The 25,303-nt window shown below is 52.5% G+C and overlaps 1 protein-coding gene across 1 annotated transcript in view; it reads left to right on the top strand.

Annotated features, from left to right (window-relative positions):
- LOC309681224 (olfactory receptor 6F1-like) overlaps positions 1-21,600 on the top strand; it is a gene marked incomplete at both ends in the record, with an annotated part of 31,257 nt that extends 9,657 nt beyond the window's left edge. Inside the window, 4 exon segments of the mRNA XM_082495057.1 lie at positions 20,681-20,870; positions 20,873-21,031; positions 21,034-21,103; positions 21,105-21,600. Of these exon segments, the coding sequence (XP_082351183.1) occupies positions 20,681-20,870; positions 20,873-21,031; positions 21,034-21,103; positions 21,105-21,600 (915 nt within the window).
- Positions 21,601-25,303: the final 3,703 nt, after the last annotated feature.

Raw genomic sequence — 25,303 nt, 5'->3', positions numbered from 1 at the left:
TCACAAAAAAATATATGCACCACCTTCCCTTCATGCACTGGGCGGGTGACCATATCACAGAAGGATATCAGATTAGTCCAACAGGACTTTCCCTTTGTGACCCCATGTTGACTGTGCCTGATGATTGCATTGTTCTCTAAATGCCTTGCAATAGCACCCAGAATGACCTTTCCAGGGACTGAGGTTAGACTAACAGGTCTGTAGTTTCCTGCGACATCCCTCACGCTCTTCTAAATTGGAATAACATTGGCTGGCTTCCAGTCAGCAGGGACGTCCCCAGACTCCCAAGACCTTTGGTAGATGACCAAGAGGGGTCCTGCTGTAGCAGCTGCCAGCTCCTTCGGTACTCTGGCATGAATCCCATCTGTCCCCATGGACTTATGAACAATCAGCTGATACAACTGTTCCCTTACAAATTCAGTGTCCGCAAATGGAAAGTCACTGCTCCTGCACTCGTGCTCCTCCAACTCAGAGGACCAGGCAGCCCGAGGTCTTTTGGTATTATTAAAGACTGGGCAAAAAAAGTATTCAATGCTTGCAGTTTTTCATCATCTCTGTTAGTCAGGTGACCACCTTCAACAAGTATTGGCCCAATGTTTTCTTTAGACATCCTCTTGCTCTCAGCACATTTAACGAAGCCTTTCTTGTTGTCTGACACAAGACGAGCCCATTTCAGCTCTAATTGAGCTTTGGCCTTTCCTGGCTTCTCCCTGCATATGCAAACCACAGCTCTGTAACTTTGCTGCAAAGCCTGACCTTCCTTCCAGAGATAGGGCAATTTCTTTTTCCTCTTCAGTTCCATGAGATCTTCTGCCCTGCTTGCTGAACTTACTGAACTTACTTACAGAATTGCCTGCTCCTGTGCTTTTAAAAGGTAGTTCTTTGAATACCACTTGTCGATTCCTAAAAGCAGATTTGCAGGGGACAATCCCAGGATGGATGCTGGTGACTTCTGGCACCAAGCAGAAGGCTTCCTGCCCCACCTAAGCGCTTACAACTACAAAGGAGGTTCACTGACCTCACAACCCCTTCTAGGAAGGCAACATGCTGGGCTGCCTCTGTCAAGTGCCTGTACACTAATGCACACAGTATGGGGAATAGTGCAGGGTCATGGCTGTGAGGAATTTGACGGGATGTGTTGCATGAATTTTTCTGATGACTCAATTTCAATTCATAAGCAATTAAACCAGCTGAGAGCTAATATGCACAAGTTAACCATTGATCACTCATGGCTTGATGAATTGTTTGAAGAATGGGAGTGGTTGAAAGGAATCTTAAAACAAGGACTATTAGTTATCCTTATAGTGTTGATAATTTTGATATTTGTGCCATGTATAATATCTTGTGTAAAGGGATCAATACAGGAATCTTTTGAAGGAGTTTGGGCTGCTGAACTAAAACAAAAAGGGGGAATTGTGGGAAGCTTTTTGGAAAACAACAGACACGTTGAAATAATGAGCTTATGAACTTTGTGCAACAGAAGAGATAAAAGACAAGCTGGTACAGTCTGAAGATCTACATGAAGGAGGAATTCACAGGAGGAATTCAAACACTGATACTGAAACTGCTGCAACCCCTAAATAGATGCTGAATGTGTATTGCTACAGCTGTATTTAACCAATAATAGTTTGTGTGTATAAGGTTAAAGACCAATGAGCTCAAGACACGATGCTAACCCACGTTGTAGTAAAAGTATATAACACTTCAAGTATTGTAATAGAACGGCTTCAGCATGATCATATTGGTCTGCGTCTGAAACCCACCACAGGGGGAAATAACTGTTGCAGCCCTCCATACCCATAGTTTGGGGAAGGCTGCTTAGTTTCATGGGTAAAAGATTAAAAGAGTCTGTGAAACCCAGCAGTGCAGCCCACCTGCACCCTACAAGTGACCACTGGAGTGAATTGGGAGGGAGAGGAAGACGTGGCACATCCTCACGCAGGGAAGCCCTTGGGTGACCAGCCAAGGATTGCAGGGCTGGAAGATGGTGCACCCATTCCTGTCAAAGCAGCCACAGGCAACCCCACCAGTGTGCCTCAGGGCAAAACCACTTGCCCACACTGCACCCATCCGGCACTTGAGCTGAGTCTTCTGCCGGCAATGACACATTCCTGCCCCAGAAATCCCGGGGCCCCTCAATCCCAGCACTCAGAAGTTGTCTCTGTGGGGGAATGTGTACAGCATAAGCCACGAAACGAAAAGGCGGCATTGGGGAAAACAACCACCCAGCCCATGTCATTAGCTGGGATGTTTTCTGTTCATCATGAGCAGCTCAGAAAATTGCCACTTCTGTGGGCCTGGGGCACTAAAAGCCAGACCAACTCCTCGCTCTCTCATCCCCTCCTCTCTTCTCCTTCACCTTGGGAACTAGGTGCTTCTGAAGCCCTTTGCCCATGCTCTTTTCTCCCCATGCAGATGTGTACTCCTCCATCTTGTGCTGGGCTGTGGTGCTGCTTGCCATGAGAGGGGGAAGAGGGCTGAAGGTCTGACTCAGAGAGCGTTTGAGACTTGGTTGAGGGAGCTCTTCTTTGAAGAGATAGGCAGCAGCCTCATTGGGTCTGCCATCACTTTGCATTGCCTTGCAAAGAAGATCTGGAACTTGGCTGAGGTCGTCCTTCACTGAAGAGATTGGCAGCAGCCTCGCTGGGCCTGGGTGATGCTTACAGTACTGTGTCTGGGAACCCCTTTCCCTCACAGCACAGTTCCTACCTGCTGGCTCAGCAGGTGCCTTTGACATAATTGTGGTGGAGTGACAGACTCCTGGAAGGCTGCTCCTCATCTGCCTGTACTCTGCTGCCTCTCTGCCCCTCCTCCCAGGTGCACCTGCAGCCCAGAGACATGTCCTGCTACGACCAGTGCCAGCCCTGCCTACCCTGCCAGCCCTGCTGCCCAACCCCACTGGCCAACAGCTGCAATGAGCCCTGTGTCAGGCAGTGCCAGAATTCCACCGTCGTCATCCAACCCTCCCCCGCGGTGGTGACCCTGCCCGGACCCATCCTCAGCTCCTTCCCACAGAACACTGTTGTGGGATCCTCCACCTCTGCTGCCATTGGCAGCATCCTCAGCTGTGAGGGAGTGCCCATCACCTCCGGGTGCTGTGACCTCTCTGGCATTTCCAGCTGCTACAGCGGCATAAGGTGCCCGCCCTGCTAAATCCACTGCTGACAGCCCTGACAAGGTCTCCCAGGAACCTAGAAGCTGATGCTGGACTGAGGACAAAGCTGCTGGTCATCGATTTCAGAGAGGCTGTGCATCCAGTCCTACCTTTCGAAAGGGGTCGGCTGCTGGGCCTCTCTGAAGACATGACCGAAGTCTAACTTCCCTGCCTTATTCTTTCTCCCATCTCTTTCTTGTCTTCTCTTCTCCTGAGCCGCAAGACCCACAAAGCCAACATGGGGCATCTGTTGGCCCTCTGTGGCATCTCAACCGTGGGCAGTGGGCGCAGACTTTTGGCAGCTGCTGGTGCCCTCCCTGGACTGGCCACCTCCTCTACAAATGAACTTGCTTCCCACTTCAGAATCGTTAAATTTTTCTGCATCCTGAACTCTGCTCCATGTAATTCTTTTCACAGTGGACATTGTCTCCTATTGCAAAGGAAGAAAGGCAGTGCCTTAGGTGGTGGGGGACAAGGTGGGGACACACGCAGGAGAGGAAGGGGAAGGTGGGACACAGGGCAATGGGTCCCTTCCAGTCACTGTCTCTTGGAGCTGAGGAAGACATACTCAGATCCTCCACAGCCAGGGGGTATCAGGCCCTGTATTCCAGCATCCCTCTTCAGATATCATCCCTTGGCCTCAGAACATGTCCTGCAACAGGGAGGTGGACCACTGCTTTCCCTTAGAGAGGAGCCCAGTGCTGCTGGAGGCTCAGAGAAGTCAGCAACCCACAAGGCTGTGCAGAAGGGAATTCCTCCTGACCTGGATAGCCCTGGTCTGGGAAAAGAAGCTCAGTCAGAAAATGGACCCAAACAATGTAGGAGTGAAGATGGTGTGAGAAAAAGCCTTCAAAACAGCCCCCGTTCTTCTCCTCCTCATCCTCCCCCTTGTGCCCTGAATGAGGGAGCACGTCCTGCACCCAAGGGCAAGGGTAGTAAGGGCAGGAAACCTATTCACCCCCTGCCCCCAAAGAGTTCCCTGCACAGCCCAGCAGCTACACAGATGTGCAGGGCTGAGGAGACTCACAGGTTCATGTTGAAATCAGCCTGGCCAGGCAACACATGACAGCACTCATCTCTCACACACACAGATTACCCAAGAGACAGGGCACCTCAAGGACACCATCCAGTACCAAAGCCCTCACAGATGTCAGGGGGACCTGGCCTTCCCCCATGCATGAAGTAGCTTTCCCCAAGGCCAACTCTTCTCCTGGCAGGGCCTGTTGCCCACCTCTGACTGGTGGTCTGCTCCCCCACGGAGATCTTGCATAGAGCTGCACAGCCTGGTCCCACTGCAGCAGAACTGGGGCAGGGCTGGGGAAGCCCACGAGCTATTGCTTGAGAAGGACTGCAAGGATGTGCAGAGTGAGGGCACTGAGGAGAGCAGGTCCTCCAGATCTCAGAACATGGCCAGGCAGCACCTGGAGGGTCCACAAAGTGGTCCTGAGTATTTTTGAAAATTATTGTAATCACGTAATTGCAGCAAGGAGCATTGCCGGATGGCAGGTTATCCACCTTTCTTTGGACTCCGACCTCTGACAGACACATCCCTCAAGCTCACCAGCCAGCGATTGAAAATCCTGGCACAGGCGTGCTTTTTACACGCATGGTACACATCTCCTATGGCTGCCCAATGGCTAACAACAGCAGCAGCTGATTCAGCCTAAGCAATGCTGCAGATGCTTTCTGAGAAGATTTCTAACAAACCCATCTGGCTGGCACCTTGCAGATGACCTGCACCTAAAAGCAGATGAGGAGACGGTCACTGCAGCAGGGCAGCTCTGTGAGCTCAACTGAGCCAGGCTAACTGACAGATGTGAGGGCTTGGACCAGGCAATTTGGAATCCCCTCCTGATGCCAGCTGCTGATTATCATTTGGCTTTTAAAGAGAGAGTCTTTACCTCCAGGCAACTTCTTCACCAGGCCAGCTTCCTCCCTGGTGTCCCAGCCCCGCATTTGCAGCCGCAGGCTGTCTGGCTCACCCCAGACACACAACCCGTTGCTGCCCTGTGAGCATGTCAGAGCGGCACCTCTGCCTGCACTGAAGCTGGAACTGGTCCCACACCTCCACAACTGCCCTACAGCCACCACCAGGGATGGGCCAGAACTTTCAAAACTTTGGCATTATTTTGACTTGTAAAGTGGAGAACCCCTGGAGCTGCAGCAATAAGGATGGTCTCCAGCTTTGACTTTGTCTCCCCTACACAGACTTGCCTGAAGTTGTCAGGGGCACAGAGGCAGAGAGCTGCTGGGGGAGTCCTGGTTCTCCGAGTGTGGGGAGAGGCTGTGCTTCCTCATGTGCACACGCATCTGTCTGTGCCTGAGGATGTATTTGTGCCTCCGGCTTTGCATTTGTGTCGGCATTTGCAAATGCACATGTGAGAGTGAGTGTCTGCCAGTGTGTGTGGGAATAAGGGCATGTCTGTGTGTGTCTGTGCATGTGTTTGTGTCCACACACAGTTTTGCAGCTGAGCAAGTGAGTGTGTGTGTGCTGTCAGTTTTTGTGTGTGTGTGTCTGTGGGCACATGTGTGTGCAGATGAGCACATCTATATCTGTGTTTGTACAGGAGCTTGCACTTATATCTACATGCAAGTGTGGGTGTGTGAGGGTGTATAAGCACATGTGAAAACTCATGTGATGACACGTCTGGCAGTGAATGTGTGTGCTCACGCAGGGATTCCTGCATAACTGGGTGTACGTGCACATGTGGTTTTCTGTGTGGTGCCATGTGAATGAAGGGAGGATGGAGCTCCCGGCCATTCTCTTTTGCAGAGATTGCACATCTCCGATTCCCCTTGCAAAGGAAGGTTGGAGGGGATCAGCCTGAAAGCATGGCCCATGTCTGCCTTTCTCTCCTTCTGCTCTCTCCTTTCCCTCTCCTCTCATGTTGGCTTCTGATCCCCTTTGCTCTACCCAGGCCAGCCTTGGGGGGAACCTGCCACACCTCTCCCTCCTCAGGGCAAGCTGAGGGACTCCTTGCAGGAACTCTGCTACAGCCAAAGGGCACCAAATCTCAACTGGAAGGAAGAGGAGGAGTGTGGGACACAGTGCTGTGGGCCTCTTTCCAGCACTGTTCCCAGAACCTGAGGAAGGCTCCTCTAGAGCCAGTGGCCTGCCCACTCTCTGGCTCTGTCTCTCCCCAGGAATGCCCTCTTGAAAACGGCCTGTGGTTGGGGAGCCTGAGCAGCGGTGTCCTCGAGTGAACAGCCTGGGGACTGCAGCAGGCCAGAGTGAGGCTCGCAGCCTCCTCTTGGCGTTGGATGTTCCTCCTAGTCTGCCTGGAGTTTTGCTGGGAGGCAGGTCGTCAGAAGATGACCTTGAAGGCTCTCACAATTCCTGTGCAGAGGGGAGAAGGAAGCAGGAGAGAGGCATGGTAGGAAGAGAGGCTGGGGCTGCTGCCTAAGTGTCCCAAGGCTGTCCAGAAGCTTTCCTGATTACCAGCACTCAGACCTTGCAGCACACACCCATGGGAAAGGGAGTGAAGATACACAGAAGGATGGTTAAAAAGGATTTCGGAAGAAGGTAGGAGGGACTGTGGAGATCAGGCACAGTGCTCATCCCGACAAGTGCACTGACCAGCCCCTGCTCAGCTGCACGTACCTCCTCTTATCCTCCCTCCTCTCTATTGCCTCCCCTTGCTCCTCCCCAGTCCCTTCTTCCCCCTTCACCCCTGAACCTTCCCCTAAGCATTCCTTAACAAGTTTTGCCATGTCCCACAGGACGCCCCTCAAACCTCCATCATCCTCATCTTCCTCTTATCACTTCTTGTCACTTCCAAAGCTTACTCACCCACCTCAAAGTCACTCCTGCAGTTTCCTAATGGCCCATCAATTAGAGGCTGAAGAGCTCTGGGCTCCCTCCCTGTCTCCCTTGTCACTTACTGAGAGATTGGTGGCATTGTGTGCTTCGTTCATCACTTTCCCTTTCACTTCTTCTTCCCTTTGAAAGGAAAAGGGACTTGATGTGACAGCCTTAGTGAACCAGGCGCTCTGAACTTCCACATGCCCTTACAGTGACCTCTGCTCAACTTGCTGAGGTGTGAGGGTTTCTGAAGACACTGAAAGTCTCCTGTCCTTAGAGAAAATTGGGTCTCTTGAGTCGAGGCTCTGGGGGGAAGGCCCATATCAACCTCAGTCTTTGAAGTGTCCCCATGCAACACCTGCAGCAACACTAAGCCATGGTGCTCACTTCTCGGGACCTCCAAGAAGTTACAAACATGAAGGAAAAGGGAAGGATTGGCCAAATGAGCAATTAGGTTGAGATGTAAGGTGGGTGTAGAAAAACACTCAGGTGACTTGGAATGTGTGGAATGAGGTAGTTTGTGCCCCCACATTCCAACATATTTATTGTTTGCCCTCCCAGCTGTCCTGCGCTACCTGCAAGACCCTGGATCCTCTTTGACAGGTTTATGTGTAAAGCCCAGTGTAAGGACAGACTTGATTTCCAAACCACAGCTTTCTCAGCCATCCAGGTGGGAATGGGACTTCTCATCCATGTTCTAGTCCCTCACAGAGACACTTCTCCACATGCCTTAATCTCTTTGCCTCCTTCTCTTTCCCTATAGCCCATCTCTCCTTTGGACATATTCCAAACCCTCTCTCTTCCACAAAGCCTGAACTTTCTTTGTCATCTCAGAAGGTATCACTGCAAACACCTGCTGTCGTGGCCTACTGAGCTGACAGCACTCCAGTAACTGGACCATGGTGGTCTTCCACCATGCTTTGTTCGGCTTCCCCCACAGCTTCCCATCTCAGGGACAGCTCTTTGCTTTCCAAAACAGACTTAGCATAACAAGAGACTTGTGCACAGAGGGTCAAAGAAAAGCTCAGGAATGCACATCCTGGAAATGCAACCAGGTGGGTCTTGCTCACATTTGAGGCTTTCCCTGATCCCCACATGCAGGGCCAGGAAAACATGTTCCTTCCTTGGGCTTCTTTGGCAAGGAGGTAAAGCAGTCATGTCTCCTACCAAGAGCCCCCTTCTCCAACAGTGGTCGTTGTTGGACACTGAGGAAAGAGTAAGAGCTGGACAAGCCACTGGTATACATCTCCTGAACACTCACTGCTGTGTCCTGATCAGTTTCAGCGGCTCAGAGCTCTTTTTTACTGTGGCAATGCAGACGAACAGCGGCCTTGGCTGCAGTGGGAATAGTGTCACCAGTAGGACAAGGGACCTGATCCTTCCTCTTCACTCAGAGCTGGTGAGCCCACCTGTGGAGTGCTGGCTCCAGTTCTGGGATCCCCAGTACAAGACAGATATTGGAGTGATCCCAGCAAAACGGTGCAGGGACTGGAGCATATTTCCGCTGAGGATGGGCTGAGAGGGCTGGCAGCGCTCAGCCTGGGTAAGAGAAGGCTCATGGGGATTGTTGGCAATGTGCGTAAATAGCTGATGGGAGGGAATGAAGAAGAGACTCTCCTAAGTAGTGCCCACTGACAGACAGAGTCAGTGCGCACCAGCTGGAAAACCTCATCAAATATGGTCCTGGGAAACCTGCTTTGGCTCACCCTCCTTTAACAGGCACTGCATGATTTCAAAAGGTGCTTTCCAAAATCACCAATTCTGTGATTCTTGGAATACGCTCACATCTTCTCCCTGCTGCACTGGCTGGGCAGGCAGAGACCCAGCCTCGCCACAGCACCAGTGTGTGGTTCCTGGGCAGGATGAGCTCAGGCAAGCAGTGGTGTGGAGGGAATCGCTCCCCAGGGTGCACCCTCCCCTTCTTGTGCAGTGCTGCACACAGAGGGCACGGATGTGGGCTCAGCACACAGAGATAGAGAGCGCTGTCCTGGAGCTTGGCATCCCGCACACGCAGAAGCACCTGGGAGTCCTCTGCAGACAGCATGGAGGAGAACCTCCCTGAATCCACGTGAGCTCTGTACTTGCTCACCCACAGCAGCATCTGAGGGGACTGGTTTGGGAGCTGCTGGTACCAGGAGATGGAAGGATCGGAATAGCTGCTGGAGAAATTGCAGTGCAGTGTTGTGTTATGTCCTGCCTGGATGGTCCTTGCTGGAGGGAACTGGAACACAGAGTCCTTCTGCGCATGACCTGAAAAGCCAGAAAGACATTTTGACACTCCTTACATTCACACAGCTTTCCCCTAAAACTTGGACCATCCCAACACAGGCTGACAGCATTTTGTCCAATACGCCTGGGAAAGAAGTTTCCATTTCCAGTGTAGGACTCTGACCGAGCAGCTCTCTCTTTCTCTAAACACCTGTGCAAAAATAACCCATAGAAAGGTACTTGTGAACACTAAAAGGGAGGTGCAGAGTCTTCTTCCTCCCTCCATACACATTACAGCTGACACCTCCCAGATGATTTTCCATTCCCACCTGCACTCCTTGCTCTCCCTACGGAATCACTCCCAGTTTCCTGCAGACTCAAGTTCGAACTTCCCCTCCCACCACTGGCAGGACAACCTCTTGCCCTGCTCCTCCCCAGCCTGAACGTTGCATCTCACCAAAACATGCCAGTCCAGCCAGAGCTGCCAGGAAAATCAGGACCATGTCACACTCTCCCATGCACTGCATGTCAAAGGACCTCACAGAGCTGGAGCTCGACAGCTTACCACTTCTGCCTCTGACAGCCCAAAGCACCCACCAACCCTCAGTGCAGAGGGTGGAGCAAAACTCTCCCTGCTGCTGCAGACAGGAGGGCTTGGGACTCCACACCTCTGTCACGAGGAGGCTGTGTGGGAGACTAATTAAAGTTGTCAAAGTGTTCATTCCAAGGAAAGACACCAAACAGGGACCCTTGCTGTGTTGTAAGTTTGCAAGGGCTAACGGGAGGTTGTTCAGCACTGGGTGGTTCTTTGGGCAGTCAGGCCACAGCCGGGCTTCTCACAGCCCTCCCAGTCAGAAGGGGCTTGAGCATGCTCTCAGGCAGACATACCCCGGGGTAGAAGCGCTGCCTCTCAGCTCCAGGTCACACTGCCAAAGGGGCCTGGGGCATCTGAAAGTTCCTGTAGGAGCCCGAAGGAGGAGACCAAGCAGTCTGCTATCAGGCAATAGGAGGCTGCAGGCTGTTTTCCTGCTTTATGCTCCTCCTGGAGATCACGACCAGCCCCCAGCATGGGAGGAGGGTCCATGGTGAACTTCCCCTGCTATCCAGTGCCCAGCCAGAGACAGGGTCCTGCACCCACCTCCCATGGAGTTGGAGACAGGCCCCTTGGCAGCCCGCAATGTGGTCCTTGTCGCTCAGTAGTGTCTGAAAGGAGGTAGAACCAGGTCAAAAGCACCTGGATCCAAGTTCCTGTCTCTCTTGCTCCAAAGGGGTTTTCTCTTCCTTCTCCCCAGGATACGGATGAGGCCCGTCAAGGGAAACCTCTCTGGGAACAGCATCTACTGTAACCATCCCAGCAAGAGTCAGGCACACCACCTCTCTCTGGCAGGAAGAGACTCAGCACAGCCCTCTGCTTCACAGACATCTACTCCCTATTCATTAAGGTATCACCATCAGCCCCTTTGCCTGGGGGATAACACCCTCCCAAAGGGTTAGAAGAGAGGATCATCTTATAAACTCTAATAAACTTATGTTCCTACCTACAAGGGGATCAAACCCCTCATGGGATGAAGTGGAAATGTTCTCCTGGATGGCTCAAGACGTGGCATGCTTAGAAGCAGCAAAAGAAAGGAATGTGAAGTCTCAAGGCAGTTTAGCCTGAAGCAAGCATGGGAAGACAAATGGAGACAGGGATGAGAGGGGCGAATCCCATGTGAACATGGGGCCGATCCGTGTGCTGGCCTGGCCATGCCTGTAGCTCTGCCTTGTTTGTCCTCCTGCCAGTAGTTCCCTGGAGACACAGTTATCAAGTACAGCTGGGGCATGAACCAGGGGTGATCTGTACCGACAGACCCTGTACCCCGGGGCCGGGGCCGGGACCGGTCGGGCGGGGGAAGCGCCCCGCGGCGGGGCCGGGCGGGGCCGGGCGGGGAGAGGCGGCCCCGGCGAGAGGAGCGGCAGCGCCCCCTGGCGGTCTCGCCCGGGGCTGTCCCCAAAACCCCAACACACACGCCCGGCCCCGCCCGCGGCTGTTCGTGCCCGGCCGCAGCCCCGGCTCCTCTCCCCGTGGCTCCCAGGGCGCAGTAATACACCGCCGCGTCCCCGCGTCGGGGCCGTGCGAGCCACAGGCCGCTGGACCGGCGGTCTGCCGCCACCCACAGCCGCCCCGACGGGTTCCGCACTGCCCTCTCTCCAGTGAAACCCGTTACAATATGATGCGGCGCCTGGTCTGGACGCTGACGGTACCACTGAACATTCATGTTCCCTTGAATGTTGGGGTGCGAGCAAGTGATGTTGATGCCGGTGCCCTCAGCGGTCTCCACCGTCGGCTCCTGTTGTACCTGGGCTCCTCCCGCAGCCGCTGCTGGGAAGGGAGAAAGAAAGGACAAAAATTGATAAGGACGGTCCAGCTCTGATGGCTCTCTTTTCACAGAGAAAGAGTCAAGAGGAAACAAGAGTCTATGAACAGACATGGAGAGAGATCCTGGTGTGGGGGTCTGGAGCGTTTGGAGAAGGCTGGGAGGGAAGCTGAAATTCACGCATGCAGAGATTAGATAAAAGTCAGGTGCATGGATGGATGGGTGGTTGGTTGGAGCGAGGAATAGTAGGGAGTGTGGGTGTCACAGTGAAGGAGAGAGCACTATATTCAGGGCAATAAAAACTGTTGAATGCAGAAGGAAAAGGGTGGGTGGGTGGAAAAGCAGTCGTCCATGCAAGCAGGTTTACGGACAGAAATGATGAAGACATCGGGAAAATAGGAAGAGGTGACTCGGAGGGTCCGGCAAGGGGCACAAAGGGTGGGAGAGATGCAGGAGGGGGAAAGACCCGTTGAAGAAGGAGAGAGCAGAGGTGGCGCTGGGCTCCCCGGGGAAGAGCCCGCGCACAGCCCGGCCCCCATCCACCCCCGCCAGCCCCACGCACTCAGGAGCAGCGCGGCCAGCCCCGCCAGCCATGCGACCCGGCCCCGCCGCATCCCGCCGCTCCGCCGCCCGCGCCTCGCTGCCCCCCGCCAGCCCCGGCTCTCTGCTCCGGCCGCGCCGCCTCCTCTCCTCTCCTCCGCCGCCAGCTCCGCCCCGGGGCTCAGCCCTGCGCCGCCGGCGGGGACGGGCCGGGTCGGCCGGGAGCGGAGTGGGCCGGGGAGCACGGAGCTTCTGAGTCCGGGTGACCCCGCACTGCCCGGCGCAGACCGGGTCGGGACCAGCCGCCATCGCGGGGGCACCCGGCGCTGCCCTAGTTCGTGAAATCCGACATGTAAAACTTGATGTGGAAGGAAAGCCCAGGGTTCTGCTTGATGCTCTCAGCCATCAATGGAAAAGGAAAAGTAAGCTGTCAGGTGAAGGCTCCAGGGAATGCCATGCAGGTGTCGACTGTCGACCGTCAGGCAAAAATGCAGGAAAAACCAAGTGCTGCTTGGCATTTCTCAGGGCAAGGAGTGCGAGCAAGGGAGGAGGTTGTGGGAGTAGTGTTGGTGGAAGAAATAAAGGGAGAGAAAGTGGATGTATAAAAGGAGACATCAGAGTGGCTGGGAGAGATGTGGTCTGGGAGAGAAATGGCAATTTTCTGGAGAAAAACTCAGCCTTTGAACTCTCTAGCGACGGGGAAAGCACCTGTGTCCTGTCCTGGAGAGGCAGAGAGCGGGGACGGCCAGCCGTGCTGAAGCACTCCCAATAGTGTTACGCTGAATTCAACAACGGATGCAAAGTGGACTGAAACCATCCTTGGTGGGGCCTGAAATAGGCAGCGGCGGAGTGTGAGCTCTGCAGAGGCAGGAGAAGGAGGGCTCAGGACACAGGGGCTGCATTTCAGGGCCTCTTCCCTGGACAGTTTTCCAGCAGGCTGGTGCCATTACCACTCAGCTGCACTCGGGCTCCTTCTGACCCTGGGAACGTGCTGCTCTGTGGTGCTCATGGACAGAGCAGTGGACAGTATCCCTGCCAGAATCAGCGCGTTCCCTCTTGATGATTGACACACAAGGACACACAAGGACACACACAGGGTCTGGCACACTGGTAGGGAATCATGTAGAGATTTGTGCTGCTGTGTGTATTCACAAAAGCCTGGCTGCTCACATGTACAGAAAAAAACAAGAACACACATAGGAAGAGCATGAACCATGGACTCTGCCGATGACCTCTGGGGACTGGGCAGTATTAGGCAGGTTGGCATCAAAATCCAGCAGCACAACACATACATCTGGGAAGCAGCAACAAGTGACCACTGAGGTGAGCTGAGGAGAGAGGGAAGGAGGAGGACATGCCAGGTCCTCATGAAGAAGAGCCCATGGTGTCCAGCTGAGGAAGGCTGGAGGTTCTTCCTGAGAGTGACACTTCAAACAGTCCAAAACAGGGTGACCCAGGCTGATGTCACCTGCCTGCTCTGGACCTGTCCAGCACTTAAACTGACGTTTCTGCCTGCACTGCTGCATTCCTGCCCTGGAAATCCTGGGGCCTTTCATCCCCATGCTCACAAGAAGCCCTCATTGGGGAAAGGGCATGGCACAAATCTGGAAATGAAAAGGCAGCAGTGTTGGAAACCGAAGCACAGCTCATATCATTAGCTGCAATGGTTTGCATTCAAGATGAGCTTGTCAGGAAATTGTTACCTCTGCAAAGGGTGTCTCTGGTCTTGTGGCCATGAAGGGCAGGTATAAAAGGCAGCCCAAGTCCCTGCTCATTCATCCACTTCTCTTGCCCCCTTCTCCTCGGGAACCCAGTGAGTCTTGGGCACCTTCTCCTTCTCTTCCAAAGAGAGATCTCTCCTCAATGGACGTCTCAGCTGATCTAGCCTCTCTTCTGTCCTGTGGTTTACATCTTCTTGTCATGATAGAGGGAAGTGACAACAAAATCTGCTTAGAGAGAGGCTGGGACGTGGCAGTGAGGGCTTTTGGTTTATGCGCAAGGAGAAAGCCTCTCTGAGTCAGGCTGCTCATTATAGGGTGATGAAGACTGTGTGAGTCCTGGCTGAGCTTCCAACTTCCCACTCAGTAGTGGCTTTGTCTCTTTCGTGACAGGGTAACCAGGCTGCTCCTCACCCACCCTTGTGCTCTGCTTCCTCCCTGCTCCTCTCCCAGGTGCACCTCCAGCCCAGAGACATGTCCTGCTACAACCAGTGCCTGCCATGCCGGCCCTGTGGCCCAACCCCGCTGGCCAATAGCTGCAATGAGCCCTGTGTCAGGCAGTGCCAGAACTCCACTGTTGTCATTGAGCCCCCTCCCGTGGTGGTGACCCTGCCCGGACCCATCCTCAGCTCCTTCCCACAGAACACCGTTGTGGGATCCTCCACCTCTGCTGCTGTTGGCAGCATCCTCAGCTGTGATGGAGTGCCCATCACCTCTGGGTGCTGTGACCTCTCTGGCATTTCCAGCCGCTACAGTGGCAGAAGGTGCCTCCTCTGATCAAGATGTTGGGCGAGCCCCAGGGAGACTCCTCGAGGAACTCAGAACATGGTGCTGGGCAAAGGATCGAGATTTGGGATGTGTTTGCAATATCGCTAACTGGCTTTGCCTTTCTCTCCCTCTTCTTTCTTTGCTTCGCTTCTCCTTGGCAGCAAGGTCTCACCACAGCACGCCTGGTGGGGTCCATTTGTCTCATCTATGCCCCTCTATGGAGCACACAGACATCATGCGAGATCTTCCCCATGGCCAAGGACTGCAGAGTCTTGGCTGCCACCAGGGCTTCATGAACCAGCAGCCCCCACCTGGAGTGACTTTGTTTCCTTCTTTTCACTCATTAAAGTTTTGCTACATTCAAGCCTGGCCTCTGTGTGCTCCTTCCCTCTGTGGACACTCCGCATGCTGCCAAAGGAGAAAGGGGTTGCTCTGGGGTGGAAGGGGGTGAGGGCACAAGGAGACCCTTCTCCATTCACAGACGAGTGGAAGGCTGGGACAGCCTGCAGGGGCTTCTCTTTTGAGCACCATGCCTTGGAGCTGAAGAAGATATCCCGGGCTGCTCTGCTGCTTTCCCTGCTGTGTGTCTCTGCTCACAAAAGCCCAGAAAGGCAGGAGGCCCTGAGGGGTCATCAGCCCCATGAGCTCTTGAGGAAGGGCATTCCTTTTGCTATGACCAGAGCTGCTGTGGGGAAGCAGGGGGTGGTTGTGGGGCTCCAGAAGGTGATTTGCTGTGCAGACTGGCAAGAGTGGTAAAGCAGGGAACAGCCATTTGGATGGCCCATAGCTGCTACTCCACCTTCCTCCCCCCTCCACCACCCAATCTCAGGGTCATGGCCAGCACATGTGGGCAGGATCAGCACAGAAAAGTTGCCTATGCTGCCGCATGCTCTGAGGATGGAAATTGGAGCTAAGGATGTGGGAGCTGAGGGCAGTCAGCACAGAAATGAGGACAGAGAAACAGCATATTTCTGAGGGAGATCAAATTGCTCTGATACGCACCATGCAGGAGACTGGGAAAATGAGCAAGGATGAGGTCACTGGGTTCACTTGCAAGAGCTCTGCATGCAGTCTCAGAACTCTTGACTGCTTCGTTTGTCCTCCCAGAGAGTTTTTGCTCAGGAATTGGCTGTCATTGTGGTGGAAGAGGATGTTTTTACATGTAAATCCCACCATTCCTGATCACTGGAAATGTCTCTTGGCAGCTACGACAGTGTCATACCCTATTTTCTGCATGAAAATTCAGGTGTCTTGACAAAAGTGTACAAGTGGAAGAATGGAAATCCCCACACCCATGTGCTCCGTCAACAGGGAATCAGGGTTTATATCTCTGAATGACTAAAGGCCACAAGCTGTGTGAGGGCATTTCACTTGCATTTCTGGAATCTTTTTTCCTTCCTCATACTATTAATAACCATCATCAACAGCAGCACAGGTGGACTTTCTAACACTACTGCACTAAACCCCATAATAAGCAGAAGGCAATTCATGTTCTTTGCAATGATGATACCATCTGCAATCATCCTTGTAGGGGAGTGAGGTGTGACTTTTTTTCTGACAGATGAGTATGTCCTTTGGCCAAAGCACTGCCAGAGTGCTGCTACTGGCTCTTGGCATGACCTCCAGTTTGCCTGTGCAACTGAGGAGATCTGGGAAAGGGCATTGTTGCCAGAGGGTGTTCTTTTTAGATGGTGTTTGAAATCATGCCGGGGCTCTGCTGTGCACAAGGCAGGCAGTGAGCTGTCTCAACCCGTGTTTCCCATTTCACTGCTGGGGCCTGTTTCTATGGCCCACGTGTCTTCACCTACATGGAAGCCCCCTCAGAAGGGTCCCTAGGCAGAGCAGTGCCTGTTCTTTACATTGAACCATGATTCTTGCTCCCCTGCTCAACCCCTTGATTTGCACCATATGAAACAAGGATGTGAAAGCTGCTCTGAGCAGGTTCAAGAGCTTTGCTTGTTCATGTGAAGGAAAAAACTGTCAGGATGCTGTGGCCCTCAACTAAAGGGCACTGTGCATTGAGGTGCTAGTGATCCATGTGACAGATAACCTAGTTAGGTCCATGCCTCTGCTGTGCTCTGCTACACGCAGAGCTTGGCCTTCAGAGCTGTGTTGTGCTGCACAAACCCCTTGGCCAGAGGACAAACTCAGCCACTCGATTGGAACCGATGCGCCTGTAGGCAGCTCCTGGTCAATGCCAGTGATTGCACTCCCTGGGTGTCCTTGCCTGTATCTAAATGTACAGGATGAAGTTCTCATGTGAACATTGTTTCTGTTGGACAGCAGAAATGATGGATAGAGTTGTTTTATTTTATGAAAATCTTCTAAAAGCTTGACTGATCAAATTGGAGCAACCCTTTCATAGGCAGGACCTCTGTGCAGTGCCCTTATTGGAGATGCTTATTTGACAGCACATCGCTTAGGGCTAATTCATGGAAATCTGCCCCATTACACAAGGAATAACGTGATGAATGTTAACAGAATCAGGGTGAGGGAGGCGCAGAAGACTTGTCCCAAAAAGTCTTTCTAACCTTGCAGCCAGGAAGGGGCTCACCACTTACAGCTTGAGGTGGGCTCTGAGAGTGCCCCGATATATATCCCAGCCCATGATCCGTTGGCAGGAAAGACTTTTAATATCCTGTGGGGGAAAATATTCCTTCCACAACTGCTCAGCTCGCAGTGGGGATGATTGTGCCCCCCATGTTCTGTGGTCCCCTCCCTCCAGGGCTGTAGCCTCAGAGCAGGACTGGTGACCCAGCCCATGCTGACACCTTTCCAACTAGTAAACCATTGCTAGAAGCTGGGGTTGTCTAGCAGACTCATTTGCCATTGCAGAACCCTTTTGACCTGTCAAGAAAGTGGCTCTGTCGGACATGCGGGGGCGGCTTCTGGTGTCTCCTCACAGAAGCCATCCCTGCAGCCCCTCCACTACCACAGCCTTGCCCAGTGAACCCAAATATACTGTCCTTGTTCTTGTATTATCACGTGTAAAAAACATTTTCCATCAGGGGACATGGGGACAGAGGATGCTACAGGCAGCTCCCTCTGCCTACAGACAATTACACCACCTGCATCTGCATGTAGAGCACAAGAGGAAAAAGGCCAGCAGAGCAATTAAACCTGGGGAAAATACAGAAAGAATGCATGAACATTCCCAGGGTAGCGAAACCATTTTTCAGCTGCTCTGTAAATTCACGTTGCTTCTGCATTTCTCTGCCTCTTGAAGAGAACGTATTTACCTTCAAGTGAATCTAGAGACAGGTTCCCTCCTACATCACTTCTGGTGTCCCAGCCTCGGGGTCTGTTGCCTGAGGGGAGGCTGGCTTGTCCCAGACAAACACCCTTCTGTTGCCACATGAGTGTGTCACTGTGGCACCACTCCCTTTGCAAGGGCAGGGGTTGGTCCTGGACCCTTGAGGAGATCAACAAGGTCAGGCAGGAGCTTCCAACAGTGCAGGATTTTCTTTTCTTTGTAATACGGGGAATTCTTTGGGGGGTTGCAGCAATGGGGATGTTCTCTAGTTTTTCTGTTCTCCTTCACACACAGACTTGAGATGGGGAGAGGCTCAATGTCTGGAAAGGCCATGACAGCTTTGACTCTGCTGCGGTTTCTCTCTGTCTTACAGTGAGACAGCAGCTGCCCAAACCACTGCCAAACCCTTGAGCTCCCTAAAGCTGATGGGGTTGGCCAGTGACTGATTTGTTCCTCTCCTGCAGGCTCTGAAGGACCCACCTAGAGTCATCTAGAGGGGCTGAGAGCTGGTGTTGGGAGTCCTGGTTCTCAGTGCTCTGTGTGCATGATCGTGCTCACGTACGTGTGACTCTAGCTGTGCTCATGTGTGCATTCGTATGTACGTGTGTGTGCCTGTGCTAATATACACGCAAACGTGAGCGCGCAGAAATGTTCTCTGTGTGTGTGCCTAAGGGCAATTGTGTCTATGGGTGTATATGTATCTTGGCACGTGCATGTGCCTTCATGCACGAATATGTGAGACTGCTCTGCATATCCACAATTGTGTGGGCATAGGTGTGTGTAGAGGTGTGCTATTGTGTGTCCATCTGTGTAGAGGAGCATTCATGTATATCTGCAGGCAAATGCACACATACAGGAGCATGCATATGTGTAAGCATGTGCATGTGAACTTCTGTGCATCCATGTTGGTATGGGGGTGGCTGTGCATGTCGGTATGGACATGGGCTCCTTTGGAAACGTGTGTGCACAAACCTCTGTATTATTGCACACGTATGAGTTGCTCTTTGGGTGTGTGTAAGTTCACATGTGTGATTGTGCCCCTGTGTGTGAATTCGTGTGTTCACTGAAGGAGAGATTCAAATTGCCCTCATTTATCTCCCACCCTGGAGGTTTCAAGACCACGTTAATGTCCAGCACCAAATGCTTGACATTTCCAGTCTCGGGACACAACTATTTCAGACATGTCCTGCCTGTCAGCAACTGGCCACACTTTAGAGAACTGTCTTGCTGTTCTTTAATTGGCCTGTGGGAAGAGAGAGCATTATCCATCTCCAACAAGCTCATGAAATCCCCCAGAGGTCAATCTTCTCAGTGTGACCAGTTTGAGCTTCAGTATGTCAAGGAGGTTGGTGTGGGGATATTCTTATGCTAACGAAGCTGGTGAATGATGTATGCCCTCCATATATGGAGCTAACCTGGAGAGATTTTATACTGTGTGTGTGCACACAAGGCCCCCTTTGTGGAAGTATAGTGGTGGTTGGGGGGGGGGGGGGGGGGGGGGGGGAGAAAATCAGGAGCACAAGCTGTCAATACCCACTAGGTGGATGGAGAGGAAACAAGGTCAGGCCATTATGCACAGCTTGACGTGAGTCGCAAGGTGAGAGCTGTTCAGCCACACTTCTCCCGACATCCCTGCACCCAGAGCTCCTCCAATAAATCAACCTCTTTCCAACGTTCTCCCTCAGCCACAGGGACCATGGCTTCCTCTAGAGAGAAGAGATGTCATTTGGCTGAGCTGGTGAATGAAACCTGGACAAGAACTCTAACAAAGAATTCTGACGCCTTGCATGTTTAAGCAGAGTCCGTTTAAGGGGGATTTCTCGGCTCTCTAGCCACATGAGATCACTGGTATGTAAATTGTTAAGGAGGAAGAAAGGAGGGAAAGGGATCCTTCAGATGGTGGTTCAACTCCATCTGATACCCACCTGAGGATGAGATGGATTCTCCACTAGAGAACTGATCAAGAATCCTCCTTTGTCTGCAGGGAGGGTATAGATGAAACCCCTTGGTTCAGCTGGCTTCTCAGCAGAGCTACCTTGGATGGGATTCAACTTAGAGAATTTTGCCTTCAGCCACTGATTCATAGATATCTCTGCCCAAGTTGAGATGACCAACTTATCCATTTGAGCTGCTCACTGGACTCCTGGCCTAGTCTCAGAGACAACCTGGGACTTCTAGAGGGCTTTTAGCCATGTCTATGAGACAAGGTGAGCCATGTATCTTGCCCAAGTACCATTTCCCAGTCCAAAGAAGGAGGGTAAACTGAGGAAATGAGTTAAAAGTACTTCATCATACATCTTCCACTTGCTCAGCAGAAGTCCTTCCCCTGACTCTGAGATGGCAAAACTACAAAGAGGTGAGTCTTACCCCTAGTAGCTGCGCTGAGAAGCAGACATCAGTGGAGGTAATGGAGGTATTTGCAAAAGCTTCCTGTGCTGAGATTTGGAAGAAAGCAAATATACAAGACCATGAGTCCTGCCTTGAAGACTGCAGGTATGTAATTTCCTCCCTCCTTGCAACAGCCTTTCACATAGCTGTAGGCCCTCAGGCTGCCATCCACAGTTTCCTAAGCAGGATTTTCATCTCATGGAAGCAATTGCATTTCCTATGTTCTAAAGGGGATGCCTGCACTTGATTCGAGAAAGAACTCCGCAGGTTCATTGGATGATGTAGGCCTGACCTTCAGGGCCACCTCTAGTTGTCCAAATGTGTTTCTGGAGCAAAGGATTGCCCTGACAATTTTAACTTAGGGTAGATGCTGTTTACCTGTGCTCTGCACCAGGTACGTTTTCAGGCATGATGGCTTTGTTTCACTGCGAGTAGCATATGAGGACCAGCACAGGAAGGCAAATTACCACAGAAACTTCCCTGTCTTTGCAGATGAACCTCAACTCTTTGGGACACAGTGCAAATGGGACTAGTGTGGAAGAATTCATCCTTGTTGGCTTCCCAGGTACGTGGCGTTCCCAGGTCTTCTTTGTGGTGGTATTTGCACTGACGTACTCCCTGACAGTCACAGGCACTGCATCCATCATAGCCCACATGTGGATGAACTGCAACCTCCATACCCCAAAGTAGTTTTCCCACTCTTCTTTCTGGTGCTCTGGTACACTATGGGTGTTGGTCCCAAAGCCATGGCAGTCATGCTGGGGACTAGCCACACCATCGCCTGCCATGTCTGCATCCCCCACTTGTTCCTTCTTCTCTCCCTAGGCTCCACTGAGTGTTTTCTCCTGTCATGGCCTATGACCTCTACTTAGCCATACCCTACCCCTTGAGATACAGCTCCCTCGCGAACACTGTCCTCTGCTCAGCTGGCACTGAGCTCCTGGCTGGAAGGCTTTCTGGCCATCTCACGGCTGGCCTTTCTGACATGCAGGCTGACGTTCTGTGGGCCAGATGTCATCAATCATTTCCTCTGTGATATAGATTCCTGCCTTGCCCTCTCCTGCAGTGACATGTGGCCTGAGGAACTGGCAACCTTCCGAGTATCCATAATCGTTGTGGTGGCCTCCTGTGTGGTCACCCTGGTCTTCTATGTATACATCCTGAGAATCGTGTCAGCCCATGGCCAGGAAAAGGACTTTTCCATTTGCTCTGCCCATGTCAGTGTTGTCATGATCTGTTATGGCTCAACCATGTTCCTATACTTCAAGCCATTGGCCCAGAATTCCCTGGATCTGAACAAACTCATGATTGCCTTTCACAAAGCTGTAACTGTTTTGCTGAACCCCTTCATTTACACCCTCAGGAACAAAGAAGTGAAGAAAGCTCTGGAGGGGGCCTTCCAAAACAAGTGAAGTAGCTTTTCAAAGGGCCTCATGGGCGCAAACAGATTCATCCCCTCCCTCCCATCACTTCTACCCTGCACAAGTTCCTCACCAAAGTGTAAGTGCACCTGGACATCACCAGGAGTGAGAAGACACCAGTTCCCCACTGAGCTCATCTCACTCACCTCACAGCCATCTTAGTTTGGGCTGAGCCTCGATTCTAATGCTCCAACCTCACTCTCTTCCCTCCTGGGTACACTCAGGATGTCTCACAGTGCTCTGAAGACCAGTGCTTGGAAAGGCTCACAAACCCCATCCAGAAACACTTCTCTGATGAACGCTACAGCAGTGGTCCTCCCACAGGTTTATAGTTTCAGTTCTTGGAGTTCTTCATTCTGTCAGGGATTTGTCTGAGTCCCCTAAAGAAGTCCCAGCAGGTGGCTCACTGCTTTGGGAAATGGGCATGTATTTCTCCATTTAGGCTGATATTTTCTGGATGCATCTATGCCCCATCCTTGCAACTGTTTCACAGACTCATTCAAGATGAAATTGGGCAATGTCTGGTATGTCTACCTATAGCCACTATTCCTAGCATAAGGCAGTCAATAAAATTTACACTCCCCTTACCTCCCTCCATCTAAAAGTACTTGAACATACTTTTAGATTTTTAATAAAAAAGATGTAAATTGATATGATCCGTGCTAAACCCGTCAGGGCATTTCCACATCTAGAAGCCCACAGCAGCAGTTCACAGTCCATTGTTCCACCCGTTTGGGGCTTTGCTGTGGAAACACTTTAATGTGATTTGCAAAGTCCCCAACCTGCAGAGCTGTCAAGTGCTGGCTGGGCACCAACTCTCTCTTTACACTCACTGGGAGGACATCAGCACTTCCAAAGGGCACTTGCTTTTCCCCTTCCTAGGGCTTTCATTTCAGAAGAGATGCATCACGTTCTCAAAGCTCTTCTTTCTTCAGCCTGACAGGGAAGGGAGTCCATGGGACCACTTCAGAAGGAGGAGGCATCAACATGGCAGACACACCTCGATGGAGAGTGTGGGACTGATTTCATTGAGTGTCAAGCTCTCCAAATGGGATGATTGAGTCAGGACTGAACGTCTCCTCCTCAGTTCTGGAAGCTATGGTGCTTCTGGAGGCAATTCTGTGTCCACCTGTCCTGGTCACTTGGCTCTTAGACCTGCAGCGGGGCCCAGGCACCAGTGCCCGAGGACAGGCTGATGCCCACCCTTGTCAGCTGTGCTCTCTTTCTCAGTGGCATTTGGGAAAATCCTTGGGACAGCGCACTGAGGACAGAGAAAGAGCCATCGCTGCTTGGCATTCCTTGCTTTTAGGGGAGAACTGTGTCTGTGCAGTGTTGAAGCCCTCTGCAGCCCTGGAGAGCAACCAAAAGCAGGACCTGAAATGTCCAAGGGACACGAGATACAGTGAAGCACAGGACACGGAGGGTTGCTGTCAAAGGTCACTTCCCCTCTTGGGTTACTGCAGCTACATGGCAAAACCATAAGTTGTGCCACCTGCCATAAGCTTCATTCTCCAGCTGTGGCCATCAGTGGATGCACAGGGTAATGGAAGAAGAAGGCAAGCTGATAGGTTACTTGCCCTGACTACTCACTCCATTGCACCAGCCATTTTAAGCAGAGGCCATTTACAAGCCTGGTTTGGCTGGTTTATGGTGCGGCTTCCAAGTCAGGTTTCTTGGAGTCTTTTCATCACCAAAGACCCTGGATCTAGATGCAGCTGTAAAAGTCACGCTGGCACGTGCTTCACAGCAGCACAGCCAGGGGTGGCAGAGGCCCAGCCTCACCACAGCCCCAGGTGCCACTGCTGGGCAGGCTGAGCTCAGAGCTACATCAAGCAGTGGCAGGGAGGGAACCGCTCCTCAGAGCACCCCCCCGTTCCTGTGCACTGCTGCATGCTGTGGGCACCAGTGTGGGCTCAGTGCACAGAAATAGGCAGCGCTGTCCTGGAGCTCGGCATCCTGCACCTGCAGAAGCACCTGGGAGTGCTCTGCAGACAGGATGGAGGAGAACCTCCCTGAATCCACCCGAGGTTTCCATTTGTCCACGCGCAGCAGCATCTGAGGGGACTGGTTCTGGAGTTGCTGATACCAGAAGATGTAGGGATTGGCATAGCTGGTGGAGAAATTGCAATGCAGATTTGCATTGTATCCTGCCTGGATGGTCATTTCAGGTGGGAACTGGAGCACAGAGTCCTTTTGGGCATGACCTGTAAAGGCAGAAGGAGCTTTCAGCTTTGCTTGCCTGTCTACATGTCTCTCTATCAGTTCATCAGCTTGCTCACTGTCCCTACTTTCCACCTCACTTTTCCCAGCCTCTGAAATGCTGAGCTCTTTGTCCCTGCACACTTTCTTCTGCGGGTCCTCCTTTAGGACAATCCTACAGAGACTGATAGCATTGTATCCAATACATCTAGCAGAGAAGCTGCTGTGTGCCACATCACTTCGTTCCCTGGCAACTTTCTCTCTTTCAGGCTTCATATCTTTTGGCAGCACATACAGCAATGCTGAGTACCTGCAAATCTAAGGTGAGGTCTGATTCCTCCTTTCATGCCCATTACTCCTGACATCTCCCAGAGTATTTGCCATACCTGTCTGCAGCCCCTGCTCTCCCTACAGAAGCACTCCCAGATCCCCAGGCAGTCAGGACTCTCGTCTCCTCCCTCCCACCACCAGCTGCGCAAAAACTTGCCTCATTCTCCCCAGCCTGAAAGTCACATCTCACCAAAGCCTGCCAGTCCCACCAGGGCTGCCAGGAAAATCAGGACCATGTCACGCTCTCCCTTCATGGGGTGCCCTGGGACCTGCCAGCATGAGGGACCTGATGCCTGCAGCTTTACCTCTTCTTCTGCCTCTGCCAGATGAAAGAGGCCTCCAAACCACAGCCCAGAGGGTGGAGCAAAACTGTCTCCTTCCTGCTCCAGGCAGGCCTCTTTGGGTCTGTCCCCCAGCCTATACCACAGGAAGGCCCTTGAGGGATAACAGACTCCTGGTTTAAGTAGTGTCCATCAAAGAGACAGGCATGCCTCAAGAACTTCTTCTGACATCAACCACCTAGCATGCTGCACAGGCCTGCAGCCAGCTCTGCAGGAGATGGAGAAGGCACCCATGCACCCACCCGTGTCCACCCCGTCCCTGGGACTGTCTGGGTAGAGAGGGGACCAAGCACAGACTGAAGTGCCTGGACCCAGGTGTCACACACTCTCTCCCTTCACCTCTGGCCATAGAGGAGGAACCTCAAGAGAAACCCTTCAGGGTCTTGTTCAGTTGAGGCCATGGCAGAGGGACAGTGGGCTGCTCTCTGCTCTCCAATGACACAGGGGCACATTGCTGGCTCATGGTCAACTTGGAAGAGGGCTGAGCCTTTCCCCTCTGCCCTCAGGCCTGTGAACATGGACTGTCACAGCTGTCTCAGCTCCTACAGCCACACAGGCCTCCCTGGGCACTGCCTGGGCACAGGACCCCATCCCCACAGGCCTCGTTCCAGCTCTCGCCACAGACCTTCAGCCCCATAGAGCAACTTTGCAGATCTCTTTGTGGCTTATTCCGGAGGGCTGAACTTGAGTCTCAGATGTCTCAACAAGTGCACAGCTCAAGCTTCCCTCCTGTCTCCTGCACTTCCCTTCAACACCAAAGGCTCTCAGGATGAGGTTCAGGGGAATCCTGTGCAACGAACTCTATGTCTCGAACACCACCCACA

Source organism: Vanellus vanellus, assembly GCF_965231255.1.
Source record: "Vanellus vanellus genome assembly, chromosome: 24".
NCBI classification, from domain to species: domain Eukaryota; kingdom Metazoa; phylum Chordata; class Aves; order Charadriiformes; family Charadriidae; genus Vanellus; species Vanellus vanellus.
Note: the sequence above shows the minus strand (reverse complement) of the source record. Positions and strands in the feature narration are given on the sequence as shown.